General features: G+C 43.2%; 1 protein-coding gene across 5 annotated transcripts in view; it reads left to right on the top strand.

Annotated features, from left to right (window-relative positions):
• Nucleotides 1-583: 583 nt before the first annotated feature.
• cadpsa (Ca2+-dependent activator protein for secretion a) overlaps nucleotides 584-17,997 on the top strand; it is a 215,883-nt gene continuing 198,469 nt past the window's right edge. For 2 of the 5 annotated variants that reach the window (XM_071493183.1, XM_071493184.1), the window contains exon 1: nucleotides 590-1,255. In XM_071493183.1, the coding sequence (XP_071349284.1) occupies nucleotides 905-1,255 (351 nt within the window). In that variant the 5' untranslated portion in view covers nucleotides 590-904. Of the gene's footprint in view, nucleotides 1,256-17,997 lie in introns of all 5 variants that reach the window. The other 3 variants (XM_071493187.1, XM_071493188.1, XM_071493189.1) reach the window with 3 other exon arrangements.

Raw genomic sequence — 17,997 nt, forward strand, 5'->3', positions numbered from 1 at the left:
ACTTATTGTTTACAAGTCACTAAATGGCCTGGGCCCTGAATATATCTCTGAAATGTTGTATATGATGTATATGAGCCTAATAGGTCTATGCTGCCCCCTGCTGGAGCCAGTGGATCAGACACACACACACACACACACACACACACACACACACACCAGGATGGAGGAGACCAGATACAGCTATACACTGTTGTATTAAATAATTTCTAGTTGTAATTATATGGATAGAAATTAATAGTAGACCTCAGGTTAAGTCGATGGAAACATCAATAGTCAATAGATCTTGATATTTTTGTGGTTTTTAACATTTTGTCATCATTTGATTATTTGTTTGAAATCAGCCGAAGCTTTTATTGTGAAAGCCAAACCCTTTGATTCCGGTTGGTGCTGTCTGAAGCTGGCCTCTCTTGACTCATCTGGATCATCAGGTGGCCGTTCATCCATTGTGCTCACAGAATGATCAAACTGACTCCAGAGCAGCCGGGAATCGGGTTTCAGCACAGCGGTCAGCCCCGGGCCCTGCCCCCTCCTCCCCCCAGCAGCAGAGCATCAACACATCAGCGTCTGCTCCGGCTCTCTCTCCCTGCGACCCCTCCCCCCTCATATCCACTCTCATGATAAATCCTCCTGTGTACTACTGACCGGCAGAGTTTAAAGGCTTGGAAATCACGCAACTAGATTCCAACAGCTTGGGTCTTGCTGCTGAGACTGACTTGTCTGACGGCCGTTTCTCTCCTGGGAAGCAACGGTGTGAGCCGCTCATCGGTCAGGCTGCGCGTCCGTCTCCACAGCGGCTTCACTTCCCTCTGTGCTTCTCTCTGAGGCTCAGCCGCATCTTTTTTTTCTACTTTTGCAGTTTTACTCTTGCGGCAGGTGTAGTCTCCATCGCCACAGCCTCAGCAGCATGTTGGACCCGTCTTCCAGCGAGGAGGAAGGGGATGAGATACTGGAGGTGGAACGCAAAGAGGTGGCGGCCCCGAAGAGCCTCGGAGGAGCGCGACTGTCACCGGGCCGAGCCGCCGACGGCCACGGTGGCGGAGGGCTTCAGCCCCGGGGCCGCGGGAGCGGCGGTGGCCGACCCTCCAGCCCCAGCCCGTCGGTGGGCAGCGACAAGGAGAAGGAAGACCTGGAGAAGATGCAGAGGGAGGAGGAGGAGAGGAAAAAGAGACTCCAGCTGTATGTGTTTGTGATGCGCTGCATCGCTTATCCGTTCAACGCAAAGCAACCTACTGATATGGCAAGGAGGCAGCAGAAGGTAAGATCAGTGTGGACAAGGAGAAACACCCCAAAAAACCTACACTGTGATTTAACACATCTCTCACTTCCAGAAGGTTTCTCCAAGATACATGACACCAACTGTTGCTTCCGTACTCGCACCATATCGCTGAATGCTTTGTGGTCGAATATTCAACAATGAAACATATAATTCAGTTTATTCACCCTCACAGTCTTCTTCACATAGGTTTCTCCATCTATAGCTCACCACATGGAGATCATCCACACCTGAATACTTTTATTAGAAAAGGTGGATAATTGACCATGATGGATGAGGTACAGCCTGAGATGATAATTACACTGCACATTAAGTGTCTACCAGAAGGATGGCAGCAACTCCACAGGAGCAGATGCCTTTTCAGTGAAAAAAAAATCTTTTGTCCCTTAATTGAACATATGGGAATGATGATGACAAAGCTAAATTGTGTCATAATGGGTGAAAAAGGTTTGAGAAGCAACGAATTGTGTTAATCCAAACTAAACAAAAGGAAAAGGCTGAGAGATGACATGAGAGAGAGAGAGAGAGAGAGAGAGAGAGGATTCATGTTGTTCCTACGCATTGTAGTAGCTTTTGCATATGTGAATTGTCTCTGGCCATAGAAGCATCATTGCTGTTCCTCCTCCTACTAGTCTCAAGCTGAGCACTTATTAGAACAATGCAGTGCATGTGAGAAACAGCCTCTCTACACCACCCTCCAGGGTGACATCTTGCGTCTGGGAGGAATGTTCTTTGTACAGTTCATCAGCAGTGATGTGCTTCTCATGAGGACAGGGGAATATGGTGATATTGTAGACCAATGTACAGCTTCAGTTGTGCTGTCAGACATTACCTTTTAAAGATACACATTGTGACTTTGTTATAACAGTGCTCCTCAACTAGTCTGAAGACCCCTAGTGGTCTGTACTGGAACTGCAGGCAGGATGGTGTTCACTACACATGAAATGAACTAGTTTGTATGTTCTGTTTTCTGATCTCATCAGAGGGGAAAGTGTTGTCTACATTTTGTCTACACCAGGCTTAGGGCAGTGACTGCTTTGTTGTGACATCACAAAGTCCCAGAAGTCCTGACAGCTGGTTTTAAGGCTCAGTTTCTGAATACAGGCTGTGTGCATTTCTCTGTGGACTGAGGCTTTGATACTTTCACAGTATTAATATAGAACCTAGACCTGCTTTATAATCAAAAAACACATGGACATCTACCTTTAGACTGGATGGAGCTTTAACAAGTAGTTCATCTTCAAGCAGAATGAACCTCTGGGGTCTAAGGTTTTGTTAATATTTACTTGAGATTCAAATATGACTGGAAGTGAACTGCTTCTGTCTGTCTGTCTCTTCTGTCCATCTCATTATAAGCAGTAATCTCCTCTAGTGATTCCAGCCTCTAGTGGTCTCAACACTGCACTACACACTGGCTGCCCTTACACGCAGTAAAATGACTAAGCACAGCTTGAGAAGTAACCTGATTGAAGAAATGTCTCATGAAATCAGGCAACACAGTTAACCTCAAAGAGCCTGATTATAATCTCTACACATTTAGCCAGAGGAGACTGCCACCTCTAGTTGTAATACATTTTGTAGATAATGATGGAGCAGCAACATCAGATCTTAAGCTGAGGTCCTGTGCTATTTTGAGATCCTCACAGTGTGAAGTAACCATAGTGTCTGATTGTGATTGTCCATCATTTGCTTATCATCATCCAAAGGGTCTTACAAGATGTGGAAACTGGACTCCAGTATCCGCTTCAGACATCAGACACGCGTTTGTTTAATCTACGTTGGACCCCTGAACAAGAGACATTTGTATGTGTGGTTGTCACTGTAAGCAGACACTAGTCTGCTGTGTCCTTCCATACACTCACTGATAAACCACAGAATTACATCAAATTACCAACACATAAAATTTAACTTTCAGTTTCACCTCCCTGTCTGTCCACATGCATCATCAACAGTGTGCTTTCTATATTTCTTTCTCTCTCCTGCTCCTCCTTCGCTCTCTGAGTCTCTGTGTTTCGGGCAGAGGGGTGACACCCAGTCCTGGTCAGGAGAAATGTGTATGGGACCCCTGACAAAGGTGTGATCTGCATCATGGTGTTGTTCTGAAGGGTATTACATGAAAGACAAAATGAAAACTGCTCACCTGGTACATCGTCAAAAACATTTTCTTGCAGCCTTGTTTGCTTCCTTGTTCTGTGAAAATGTCAGAAAATAATGAAGAAGAGGGGTAATGATTGACAGTTGGAGGTGTCCATGCTGCTGTAACAAACTGGTAGGAAAGCTGACGATCACGCTGTGTCCACGGTTTTATCTTCACATCGCTGTGCATGTGCCAGGCAACCTGCCAGGACTGCAGGAAGTCACTACGACTGGCTGCTGTTTGCCAAGAAACTCCCAGTGCGTAAATGACTTAATTTTTCTGATGGAGAGGTACAGTGTTGTAACTGGCTCAGTTTTAGAGGTGCAGGTTGGTGAATTTTTGGACTTTGGACAGAGCTAAGCTAGCTGTCCCCCCTGCATCCAGTCTTTATGCTAAGCTAAACTAAGCTAAGGTAAAATAAGCTAAGATAAACCAAGCTTATCATCTTCTGGCTCCAGCTCCAACAAACAGAGAAAGTTGCACTGATTGTGGCAGGTAAATAAACAGATTAGTGATAAGTAGCGATAGCTAACTATCAGATGTTAATTACAGTGTATATAGAGATGTGTTCACTGACTGGTTATTGTAGATATAATCCATCCTCAGCCACCATAGACTTCACACTGGACTTGTTTGTATAATGTTCTGCAATTTCTATCAGTGTGAAGTGAAACTGAGCTTTCAGAAGCTTGAACATACCACAGAGAGCTTGTTCAGTGAGTGAGCAGCTCCTATAAATCACACAAACTGGGATGTCAGCTTGACTTGTGATTCTACCATCGATGGAGAGAACAGGCAGCAGCCATGAAGACAGATACCAGTCTGTGACTGACTGTGATTGGACTCTAATAAATGATCATATATGGAGCAGTGGAGGGAACAGTGTCTCAGACTGAAGGAGAAGTGCTCTTCTCATAGGACAGAGCAACCTGTCATCACCTGACTTCAGCTGAAAATAGGAAACACACACTAAATACCAAAAAAAATTAAAGTGTTTGTAACAACAAACACAGTTAGGCTAAGTTGTGTGATGTTGTGTTGAGTACTTGTAGTTGAGGAGGATTTACAGTGCATCTGGAAAGTATTCACAGCGCTTCACTTTTTCCACATTTTGTTATGTTATAGCTTTATTCCAAAGTGGATTAAATTCATTTTTTACCTCAAAATTTTACACACAATACCCCATAATGACGAAGTGTATATAAGGTCCCATAGTTGACAGTGCATGTCAGAGCACAAACCAAGCCATGAAGTCCAAGGAATTGTCTGTAGACCTCCGAGAAAGAATTGTATGGAGGCACAGATCTGGGGAAGGGTACAGAAACATTCCTGCAGCATTGAAGGTCCCAATGAGCACAGTGGCCTCCATCATCCGTAAATGGAAGACGTTTGGAACCACCAGGACTCTTCCTAGAGCTGGCCGCCCGGCCAATCTGAGCGATTGGGGCAGAAGGGCCTTAGTCAGGGAGGTGACTAAGAACCCGATGGTCACTCTGACAGTGCTCCAGAGTTGCTCTGTGGAGAGAGGAGAACCTTCCAGAAGGACAACCATTTCTGCAGCAATCCACCAATCAGGCCTGTTGGTAGAGTGGCCAGACGGAAGCCACTCCTCAGTAAAAGGCACATGACAGCCCACCTGGAGTTTGCCAAAAGGCACCTGAAGGACTCTCAGACCATGAGAAACAAAATTCTCTGGTCTGATGAAACAAAGCTTGAACTCTTTGGCCTGAATGCCAAGCGTCATGTCTGGAGGAAACCAGGCACCGCTCATCACCTGGCCAGTACCATCCCTACAGTGAAGCATGGTGGTGGCAGCATCATGCTGTGGGGATGTTTTTCAGCAGCAGGAACTGGGAGACTAGTCAGGGTGGAGGGAAAGATGAATGCAGCAATGTACAGAGACATCCTTGATGATAACCTGCTCCAGAGCGCTCTGGACCTCGGACTGGGGCGAAGGTCCATCTTCCAACAGGACAACGACCCTCAGCACACAGCCAAGATAACAAAGGGGTGGCTTCGGGACAACTGTGTGAATGTCCTTGAGTGGCCCAGCCAGAGCCCAGACTTGAACCCGATTGAACATCTCTGGAGAGATCTGAAATGGCTGTGCACCGACGCTCCCCATCCAACCTGATGGAGCTCGAGAGGTTCTGCAAAGAAGAATGGGGGAAACTGCCCAAAAATAGGTGTGCCAAGCTTGTAGCATAATACTCAAAAAGACTTGAGGCTGTAATTGCTGCCAAAGGTGCTTCAGCAAAGCATTGAGCAAAGGCTGTGAATACTTATGTACATGTTAGTTTCAAGCAAACTTTTTTCCCTTTGCCATTATGGGGTATTGTGTGCAGAATTTTGAGGTAAAAAATGAATTTAAGCCACTTTGGAATAAGGCTGTAACATAACAAAATGTGGAAAAGTGAAGCGCTGTGAATACTTTCCGGATGCACTGTATAGTTCATGAAGGGCTGTCAATGGGAACTACACATCATATCACATATCACATGGAGATCATGATTAATTGTGTCTCCCCCATCTGTTCTCATGGGCATTTTCAGTTGAAGTGGAAAGACTGTAAATAAAAAAACAAAAAACAAAAAAAAAATGCAAAATATCACAAAACTGTTTTTATGTTTGGCTATTGCGGAAAAGCTGGTTCATCAATAAAAACAAAATGTGACAAAGTGCAGCTGAGTTGTTCATCCCAATGTACCCAGCTCCTGATATTCACATTTTCTTTTTGCTGAAATTGATTGATGATTGATTGATGTCAGGTTTCAGTGGACCTTGAAGAAAGGCTCAGTCATCTGCTCCTCTTCAGTAACACAGTGTAGTCTCTTTATTTGGTAATGAGACAAGGCAAAACTTCCCAGTGTTGTTTTACATCAGCAACACTACATTACGACAGCTGGTAAGTCTTATTGTTTCCACTGAAGGAAATAAATCTATTCAAGAGAAGAAAGGAGTGAAACTAACTGGACGACTGCTGTTAACAACCAGCTAACTTACCCAGCTTCACAGAGCCTGTGCAGTTTTAATGCAAAAGTCAACTTTTACATTGATAAGAGGACTCAAGCGCGTACTTTAGTAGGTATTGTATTATAATCCAGGGTACACAGCTGAAGTGGATTGATTAAAAGTAACAGTTGCTTCAGCTGCACAGAAACAGAACTGATAGAGCAAAGACTTCTATTAGAAATGTTTCCATTTAAACATTGCTTCTTTTCTTACTTTAGAAGTTCAAAACTTTCTTAATGACTCAGTATTTTTATTTTTTGTGAGCCCTCTGCAGTGATGGGGACCTCTGCTGTGCCAAAGTAGAAGCAATGGTCTCACTGAAATGAATACAGGGGTTGCATTTAGTCAGTCAGGCACTACCAAGATGGTGATGGTGGAGCTGCTCACTCTGAGCTTCGAAAATCACCTGTGGATGATGTCACAAAGGCTGCGTCCATCTTTATTTATGATCTATGGATGACTACCAGGTACCAGAGAAGTGGCTAGGCTATGAAGGCCCAATAAAAGCACCAATGGTTGTGACCTGATACCTGAATAGGTTGGGTGCACACCACATGGGCTCAAATGCCCTCATTCCCCTACTGTCTACCTGAATTTCCTGTCTGTCTCTACTGCTCTTATCTAATAAAGGCATGAAATGACCAAAATAACTTTAAAAAAGCAGCTAATGTGAACTCTTGTTAGTTGTCTCAGTTGGTGTCTCTGATGACAGTTAATATACACTCTCACACAAAGCTTGTCCTGCCAACTGTCTTTAAGTCAGAGACAGTTGAGAAAGGAGAAGGCGCACTTACAATAATACCCTGTCTCTGTGTCACATGGGTTTCTCCAACCCCCCCACCCCTTTAGGAGACCAGTGGCAGGTGTGAGTCTCTTCATTCTGATGGGAAAAGTGAACGTGATCACACATTATGATTCTTTCCATTTTTACAAGCCACAGATCTTCAGAGCATTCTGACACTAAAATGTCATTTTTCAGACGACAGATCAGGAGAATATGAACTTTAATCAAGACTCTGTCTAGACAAGATCTCTCTTCTCTCTCGGTCCTTGTCTGGTTCCACTGCTGCAGAACCACAGAAGTTTAGAGGGACTTATATTTGAAACCATGAATTAAAAGTTGAAACTGAAATAAAGCTTGTATTTCTTTGCTTTATAACAGTATTATTGTTATTATCTTGCAACTGTTTTGGAGGGAAAACAGAGAGTATTATTAGACTGATGTGATCTTGTTCTGGGTTGATCAGCTGAAAACAAATGGCAAAATCAGGCGTAAATTCATATTGTATCTAATGTTGTATTGTATTGTATTGTTATGTTCTGACATGAACAATATCTACGCACACTTAGGAGACAGGAAGTGTACTGTACACCATTTCATATCATTGGTGCTGCTTGTAATGTGTAGTAGTCTGGGTTTATAATAATGATAATAATGATAATAATTTAACCCTGAGACCAGGCAGGAGGCTCAGCCAGAGGAAAGAACGACAGAAATGGGGTTAAGTTAAAGAGAAAAGGAAAACAATTAGAGATGATAGATATAGGGAAAAAAGGAATAAAAAAGACGATAAAAAGTCATCCCATGAAAGCAAGTCTATAAAAACGGGTTTAAGAAGTGATCTAAAAGAAGTCACTGATTCTGCTCCTCCTCCTACGTTGTGATGCAGAGGTTGACCAGTCTGTCCCACTGTGTCAACGCTGACACTCAGTGGGAGGTTCAGGAACTGATGGATCACAGCTGCATGTTAGGAGAAAACAGAAAGTGTGTAGGTGAAAGAGACAAAGTGTGGTGGTGAAGAACCCTTTGCTTAACCCTTTGTCTTATCCAATCACATTAAATGTCTGCAGCATATATGTCCTACATTATGTGCAACTATCAGATGCACATAATAGAACAAATATTGATGACAATGATGAAGCTTAAGTTGAATCTACTCCAGGGTGATCTTGCAGAAAGCCTTGCATGTCCCGGGGGACAGTGAGTAGGACCCTCTCCTATTGGATAGACACACAGAGGACCACAAGAGGATTCCTTGGCCGCCATGGCCATGACAATCTGGGGAACGATGCCTCAGGGAGAAGTTCCCCAATGCCATCCTGCATCGCTGACTGCACTGAGACCACCCTGCAGAAACCACATAGTCTTGCCTCCAGAGATGAGTCATACAGCCAATTATATGTCAGCAATACTCTTAAGAGTTTAGCTGCTCTTGCCCCATGAGGGCTTGTTATGTTCAACTGTTTATGGAGGCAAATGTAATGACAAGTTCCTCCTGGACCTCCTGGAATACCTTTGTCCTGGTGATGAAGAGATGGCAGACAGGGGCTTTACCATCAGAGATCTGCTGTTTGAGAGAAGGGTTGATTTGTTTTACCAGCGTTCACTCAGACAAGAGGGCAGTAGTCCGATAAGGATATTGTTATGATGGCACATGGGGGATTGGAAATATGCAAATATAGCAAACACGAGAGTCAGGCAGGCCTCAATCTAGTCTTGGCTGTTTTTCCAGTTGCCATGGCGCCGCGGATGGCTGCCTCGGTGTGTTGGTGCGCACTTTTTGGCCTTATTTTCTTTATAAGTTGAGTTTTCTGCCTTGGTTTCCGGAGCTCTTTCACCAGAGAGGAGCTCATTAACATCAGAGAAACAACTCCAGAAGATTTTTTCCACCTTTCTCGACTCACCTGTGAAATTATTGGACATTTTGGTCAGAGGTGCACTGACCGTTGCTCTCGCAGTGAAACGCCGGAGGAGAGGAAAACGTGCCAGTGCGCTTGCGCGTCTCCGCCGGCGCGGACTCCGCACACCGCTCCCAGGTATCTTTCTCTCCAACGTGCGTTCACTGCCCAACAAACTGGATGAACTTCAGCTACTGGTGCAGAAGAACAGAGACTTTTCTCCATCTTCCGTCCTGTGCTTCACGGAGACGTGGCTGTGTGAATTGATTCCAGACTCTGCGCTGGAGCTGGCCGGCTTCCAGCTCTTCAGAGCGGATCGCGACACAGAACTGTCCGGCAAAACGAAAGGTGGAGGAATCTGTTTGTATGCCAACAGTGGCTGGTGCAAAGACGTGACAGTGATCCTGCAGCACTGTTCTCCTGACCTGGAAACTTTCATCATAAACTGCAGGCCCTTCTACTCCCCCTGTGAGTTCACTTCATTTATCCTGTTCGGTGTTTACATCCCACCACAGGCCACAGCAGATACTGTGTGTGGAGCGGACCAACCCGGACTCCTTAGTTATTGTCCTTGGTGACTTTAACAAAGGGAACCTCAGCCACAAACTGCCCAAATACAGACAGTTTGTTAATTGCCCGACCAGAGAGGGGAACACTCTGGACCACTGTTACACCACAATCAGTGGTGCTTATCACGCCGTCCCCCGGGCTGCACTGGGCCACTCTGACCATGTCATGGTCCACCTGATTCCCACATACAGGCAGAAACTAAAACTGTGTAAACCTGTTGTTTACAAGAACCTCCAATTGCACCAATCACCAAAACAAATTCCTTGTATGTGGAAACATACTTGGCAATAAAACTGATTCTGATTGCGATTCTGATTCTGATATGTGCTTTTAACTATGTTATAACACAAATCCAGAATCTTATTGTGTCTGTTGGGTGTGTAGTATAGGCTACTGGTGGATGACTTGTACAATGGTTCATATCACAAAGATTGACATTAAGGGCATCAGGAGATATTGTTTGAAGCCTCTGTGCTACTTGGTGGATACATTCACAGGCATGGATGGATGTACACAAGAGTGAAGTTCCTGATGTAAGTAATGAGGACATAATGAAACTGAGAGCAGTTCACGTTCTAGTTGCAGTATCTCAATCCAGCTGAACCTAGGCATGCTGAATCTTCTCGAGTCCCAGGTCCTCGTGCAAATCTCTGTCTGACAGCCAACTCAGTCAAGGCTAAAAGGCAGGCATCAATGAATTTATGGATATGACAGGTCAATTCATCAGTTTTAAGGGACTGAGCATTGAAAAGGATGATAGAGGGTAGAGTGATGCGAGAGCGGTGCTGTCTCTTCATCTGCCTAATCTGTAACTTGTAGTGTGGTCTACCTGTAAGCCATTTGTCTGAAATGAGGTCTGAGATTTTAGGTCCACTTGGGGGTCAAGAGCTGTCTACTGTTCTGGATCCAGGTAGGGTGATTGGAAATTGGCTAACTGTAGCCCAAACTCCAGGATAGGTGAAACACAACCCACAAAAGTGGCGGGGTAAAGAGATCCATGGTCACTGCATTTAAAAAATGCTGCTGCTCAACATCTCAGTACATGAGGCCAGTTACTGGAGAACAATTGGTGCTTAAAACACAATAAACTACAAAAAAAAAACAATGATCACAGCAATGGCTCTGAACAGACACTTCATCAGCCTCCAGCATTACCCGCTGCATGGCTGCAGGACGTCCGCTTGGTCGACACGGTGTTGGTAGACACTAACCACAACAGAGCTGTGTTCAGTCAGTCGGACTGAATGAACGAACAAGTTGAGGCCAATTATTTATGCAACATTTTCCTAAAATTCTGCCCAATGTTTGCAGCATTGATAAAACTTGATATAATAAAACATACACTGGTGCTATTAGTATCATTTGGTACAATTTGGAATTAAAATATATTTTCTAGCTTGCTTTATATCAAATGTAGTGAAAAATGGGGTGGTCAAAAATGTAAGCCCCCCCCCCCCCCCCCCCCCCCCGTGAATTTTTGCTTTTAAAACACACCTAATCAATTAATCAGCTCCCTAACAGCACCTGTTCAGTCAATCAGCATAAAAGGACTCCAACAGGGCACTTGAGCACATTATTGTGAGGGACTACTCTTACTCACCATGCCAAAGACAAAGGAAATCAGTCTTGAGCTCAGAAAGAAGATAGTGGAGGCTCATAATAGTGGAGGCTATACTGCCATTTCCAAGCATTTCACAGTGTCTAGAACAGCTGTATGTTGCATCAATGCTAAGTTCAAGGAGACAGACTCTGTAAGAAACAAACCGGGATGTGGTGGAAAGTGCAAGTTTTCAAGAACTCTGGAGAGGAATCTAGTCAGAGATGTCAGCAAGAATCCCCGGACATCTACCAAGATGATTGTTGCTGACCTGGCCTCTTCTGGGGTTGTTTCAAGGAACACAGTTGTGAGGGCTCTTCATCGTGGTGGGCTTCAGGACCATCTTCCCAGAAGAACCCCTTTACTCAAAGAGCGGCATATCAGAGCCAGACTGAGGTTTGCCCGTGAACATTTTAAAGGTAAAGACGACTTTTGGAAGTCTGTGCTTTGGTCTGGTGAGACTAAACTGGAACAGTTTGGGCACATGGATGTTGCTTATGTTTGGCAAAGAAAGGGAGAGGCCTTCAACCCTAAGAACACAGTTCCCACAGTTAAACATGGTGGTGGAAGCATCATGCTGTGGGGCTGTTTTGCAGCCTCAGGCACAGGGAGCCTTGTTTGGATGCATGGGATCATGAAAAAAGAAAATTATGTTGAAATTTTGAGGGATAATATGAAGAAATCTGTTCTTAGTCTAGGTTTAGGTCGTCGCTGGGTCTTCCAACAAGACAGTGACCTAAAGCATACATCAAAATTGGTCCAACAGTTCCTAAAGGACACCAAAATTGAAGTCCTGGAGTGGCCCGCTCAGAGCCCAGATCTCAATCCTATTGAGAATCTGTGGCAAGTGCTCAAGGTGAATGTCCATGCTCGGAAACCACACAATTAGGAGAAGCTGGAACAATTTGCAATGGAAGAAAGGGCCAAAATTCCTCAGGAAACCTGTGCCAACCTGGTAAAGAACTACTCTAAGAGGTTGTTGTCAGTTGTGGCTCAGAAAGGGTACACTATTGACTATTAATGGCCAGCGGGCTAATTGTTTTGGACGTCTCATTTTTGCCGTTTCTTGTTTCAACTCAGTGTATCATTAAAATATCCTAATCAAACTTAGTGGACATTTTTTCTTTGTTATTTGGAGACAAATACACTATAAACACTTGTTCTTTTGTTTAATTTCATACGAGGACCTAATAATTTTGGCTTCAACTGTAGCTAGCTTGCTGGCTAACAAGCTTCATAGGCTATGGACCATGGACTGTAAACCTGCTGCTGAGCTCCTCCTATTTTTTTTATTGTCTTTAAAGTTGTTGTCTCCGCCATGTTTTTGACATGTGCTTCAGCTGCAGCAGATTGAAGGACCTACGCCCTGACTGGGTGAGTGTGAGTCTGTTGAAAAAAAAAAAAAAAGATAGCTTTTTCCCACACAAACATTTGTCTTTGATTTGAAAGTGTTCAATTATGGGATAGATGTTTGGAAAAATATATAGTCACATGAAAATGTCAGAATGACAAAGCTGCCTTCCTGATTCATTCATCACTAACAAGAGAGGAAATTGACTCATTGACTCATCCTGATTTAAGAAGAAAAAAAACATTTTCATTTTCAGTTCAAACAGCTGCTGTGAGAGCAGGGACGAACACTGAAGAGGCTCTTGAATGAAAGCCATTCAAAAACACATCAGCATCACAGTTCAGACACAATGTGAGTATCAGACTGTGTGTTACAAGAGGATATGAAGCAGTAGACGGAGAATGAAAGTCTAATCTGACGTTTTGTGTTTAGTTCACACTCTGGAGCTCATACTTCTTCTCAGACACATTCCCCAGTCAGCTGGGAAGTGGGTGGTACTGCACTGGACTTGAGATGCTGTGGGCTGAAAAGAGATAAAGGCATGGCTGTTTGAGAGGTTTGTGTAACGTTCAGACCTTCTTTATGAAGACTTCACTAAGTGAAGTTTAAGCTCTGGAAACATTTGTTTCAGGTAGAGCTGCTCTGAAGGTGGAAATAATCTCAGTGTTGTTTTAAACTGTAGGTGGGGCCAAAGAACTATGAACACAACACTGACAGATTATCACCTAATAAAGTTCTTATTCTGAATGTATGTGCACATCTAGCAGACACAGAGCAGCCTCTGGAGCTGTGTTTATGTGAGACTGTCCTGTAAAAAATTAGCCCACAGGTTGTCTGTCAAGAAGTTATTATGACCGATAGTTATGTTTTGTTGCTAGGCGACATCTAGTGGTTGTAGTAATGATGACAGGAGCAAAGGGAAAAGTGCAGTGACGTAGTTTATAAAATGGCAGAGTCCACGTCAGGAGACACTGAAAGCTGTGAGACTGAACCCGGGCAGTAAAGCTGTGGGACTAAAACAATGACCTGAACAAGGATAAAACACTCAGGACTGAGGGAGCTGCAGAGTCCAAAGGCGTCTGTTGGTTTGTCACTACGATCAATTGTTTATATGAAAATACAGCTTTAAACTTCATGTATCAGTTTAGTCAGATGGAGCCAGCTCAGATTTTTTGGTTGAAGAACAGAAGAAGAAAATGACTTTTCGTGCGTCTCAGATAAATTGTGCTCTTTCAGTGACCCTTAAAAGCACTTATCAGTTGAACTGCATATGATTTTAATTCTAACTCATCACTGATTTTGAAGAAGAATAAATTTACAAAGCCAAATGCCATCATTTAAAAAAATATGAGTAAATTATGCTTCCAGGAAGAGATCAGGGAAGGGGAGAAATGTGATTACAGCCCTCTTGATTTACAGTAACTAGGTTATAACAGTGGAGGTAAAAAAAAAAAAAAGTATTTTTTTCTTAGGAAGGTCCCTGAACACTCACTGAGTGAAATGGCCCCAAGTATCTGAGCAGCAAGGACAATAAGAGCTGGTCCAGTCTTATCTCATCTAGCTTAGGAAATACTGGACCTTCCTTTATGAAAGGAAAATGTCCAATGTTGCAACATTTAAAGCAATGCACCATTACAGTTTCACCACGGTAAACCCACATAAAAGTAGAAACAACAGGGCACCTCTATGTCACAGACACCTACAGAAATCCTTGTATAATTGGCTGAGCTCTAAATCCATAAATATAGATTTCTTATCTTTCAAATCTGTCCAAATTTCTAGTTAACAATATCATCATGACAAAATACTATATACATAAATGTAATTTCACTAAATCTCCTAACATCGTGTAAACATTGTGCACTAATTGTGTAAACACTGTGCACTAAAAATGTATTTTCTCTGCTCAACAAATGTATAAATGTGTCAAAAGCATCCATGCCAATAAAGTCTACATACTTATGTCTGAATAAAATTTACTCTGACCTCTTGCTCAGTTCCTTATTTTTATTTGATTATTATTTTAATGGCGCAACTTTCTCTTGTTTATTCCTTTCATGTTATCTTATTTCAACATTTCAGTCCTGTTTGTTTTGTGTTTGTGGTTAGGAAAGGAGAATCGATCGTCCATGTATTATTAATAAAGTTGATTTAAAAATAAAAAGCAAAAGCCTAGTGTAAGTGCACTCGGATTCTCTCCGCAGTGCAGCTGTCTTTTCCTAAGTCCTTATGAAGTATCTTTCATATCTTGTCTTGACCTCTTGACGTATTCCATCGAGGTCGAGGACAAGTGGTTAGGAAAGGAGAGTATTTTGACTTTTCGACTGCGGCCTGAATCTCAGAACAGCTTTCTGTCCCATACAGGATCTATTGCCTGTTTGCATTTATCATGCAATTGACTGCCCACCTGCAGAGGCAGCAGGGTATTGTCCCTGCACGCTAGCTTCATCTTCAGCTATTGTGGCTATCGTTTCTGCCAGTATGACTGTGTCAAAGGCTGGAGCTTGTCAAGCGGAGAGAATAGCAGCTCTTTTCTCAGATGGGGCATGTGCACTGAGGATAATCCTGGGATCTTTGACTGGTGATCAGCTACAGCCAAAGTATGCTAGGTAAGCTGTCCTCGACTCAACTTCTACTGTTCTGAGATCAGTTATGCATGTGCAGATGTGTGTGGACGCTTAACTTGCACATTAAGCGTTAAGAGGCAGCTGCAAGTAAATGAACAAATGACAATTATCATCTCTGTGAAAGATCTGCAGTACGTTTGAGCAGTTTGAGGCAGAATATTGTTACAGGAGGAGAGCAGCTCCTTTCAGGAACGGATCAGCACGTAGGTTGTGTGTGTAGCAGGCAAAAGAGAGAGAGAGAGGTGATGCGGACAACCCGCGCAGAGAGTTAGCTACTTAGTTAGTAAATAGTAATATAGCTGTGAACGTACAGTGCGATGCATTGGCACTTGAGGCTGTTTGTGTTACAACTACAGCAACGACTCCACAAGACTGAAGTTCCCGCGTCTCTGAGCTTCAACTACAGACAATGAGCCAGGAAGATTAACAACACTGAGGCTGGAAAATACAGGATTCTACATTGTCAATGGAGTGTTACTGGAGTGTGTCATCGTCCGTTAACGGTAAATATTTTTGATAGAAGTGATTTTTAGGTATTTTTCCTCTATACTACACATTCAGTGTGTTTAGTGTCAGTTCAGAAGATAAATCCTAAAACTTGTTCAGACAGGAAGGAGAAAGGTGTAGATGTCCAGACAGAGAGCAGCAAGATGGAGGAGAGAGACTTTGAGCACAGGAAAGACAAACAGCACAAAACCATGAGACAGGACCTGAGTTTAAGAGAGATTTGCTGCTGCTACTGTCCTGAAAAGGTTTGTTTTAGTCTGGTCTGTATTTCTGATGTTGGTGTAGTAGGGAAAAGTGCGGTGACGTAGTTTATAGAGCGACAAAGTCCAAGTCAGGAGGAGGTTGGGGTGGATGGATGGGTCAACAAAACACAGGAATATGAAACTATTATCCATGATTGTTCGTTGTTATTATTGTTACCATGACAACATCGTCTAATGTTGAGGAAGTACTTATTGTAACCCAAATCATTATCTTTTCCTAAACCTAATCAAAGCCATTTATTATAGTAACCATGGCGATGAAGGTATGCATGCCTTTACAATAAAGTGACAAATAATAAAGAGAAATAGATATTTTTGTAGATCAGTTGTACTGTATACTGTATATGTATTTATTATTCATAGATCAGTTGTTTTGCTGTTCCAGGGTTAACATGCATCTACTCTATTTTTTTTTTTTAAACAGATCGATAGATGTACATGGACTTAAGATTTAAGTAAAGCAAAGGTCATTGACGTGGACTTAATATTTAAGTCCATGTCATGATCCACTGTCTTGGTCTGAGGTGTTGAACAGTCTGCGACAGTGGAGCAGAGGATTTCCTGAACCTCTCAGCTCTGCAGCAGAGAGATGAGACATTGGCTGGTGCTGTAGCTGCTTCTCTGGTCTGAAGGATGTTGTAGAGAGGATGGCTGCATCTTACAGAGCATGTGTCTCTCCACAACAGCCCTGAGTGGGTCCAGACTCCTCCAGTCACAGACTCAGCCTTTTGAAACAGCTGGTCCAGTCTTCTTGTGTTCTGGTCTGACCTGCTGCTGCCCCAGCAGACCACAGCAGAGAAGAGGACCCTCTGCACCACTGACTGATAAAACGTGTAGCATTTCACTGTAGACGTCAAAGGACCTGAGCTTCCTGAGGAAAAAGAGCCGGCTCCGCTCCTTCTTGTAGATGGTATCTGTGTTTGGGGACCAGTCCAGTTTACTGTCCAGGTGCACACCTCAGTATTTATAACTGTGCATCTAAATGGACCTGGACCTGCGAAGGTTGATTACCATCTCCTTGGTCTTGGAGGTTCAGAAGGAAGCAATTCTTGAGGCTCCATTCACAGAGGGCCATCATCAGATCCCTGTTCTCTCCTTCCTGCCCATTCCTGATCCACGTCACAACAGCTGTGTCATCCGAGTATTTCTGGATGTGTTCCGGAGTAGGCTCATGTAAGTTCTGCAGTATTCCTGAAAGTGTCTTTTTTCGTCATTGCAGCTCAGAAAAATATCATGAGCTTTCACACTTGATGACGTGATGACAATTACAAATTAAAATGAAACCCTCCGTTACCTTTTATGAGAAAAATATTCTGCCTACTTGAATATTTCCTGTGATTATAAATGCAGCATTAACTCCTCTCTCCTCACCTCTCGCCTCAAACAAATCTACATTGTGTTGACTTTTTCTGTTTGCAATATTTTATTCATCATCCAGACAAAAAAAGCAAAAATACTCACTCTTTACTAAAGACATAGCCTATCTAATATTTCCTGCACTTATTTATAGCTGTACTTTAATATACTGAAATTATCTCTTGTGCTTGTACAGCTTCCTATTCAGTTGTAGTATAGTATATTCAATTCAATTCAATTCAATTTTATTTGTATAGTGCCAAATCATAATATACATTATCTCAAGGCTCTTTACAGGGTAAGGTCAAGACCTTACTTTGTTACAGAGAAAAACCCAACAGTTCCCACAAAGAGCAAGCGCTTGGCGACAGGGGGGAGGAAAAACTCCCTTTAACAGGAAGAAACCTCCAACAGAACCGGGCTCAGGGTGGGGGGGTCTGCCTGGACCGGTTGGGTTTAGGAGGAGAAAAAGGGGGGGGAGGTGGAGGAGGAGAAACCAGGAGCAGCTGTGTAGGTAATGGTGTTATCAATAATAATGACAGGTAACAGTGGTTAATAGTAAAGATGAGTAGTGGTGGATCTGGATCCTGCTGCTCCAGAGGCAGAGAGACCTGCAGAATGAGGA

Source organism: Trachinotus anak, unplaced genomic scaffold (assembly GCF_046630095.1).
Source record: "Trachinotus anak isolate AG129_WGS33_773 ecotype Australia unplaced genomic scaffold, CSIRO_AGI_Tana_v1 ptg000013l, whole genome shotgun sequence".
NCBI classification, from domain to species: Eukaryota; Metazoa; Chordata; class Actinopteri; order Carangiformes; family Carangidae; genus Trachinotus; species Trachinotus anak.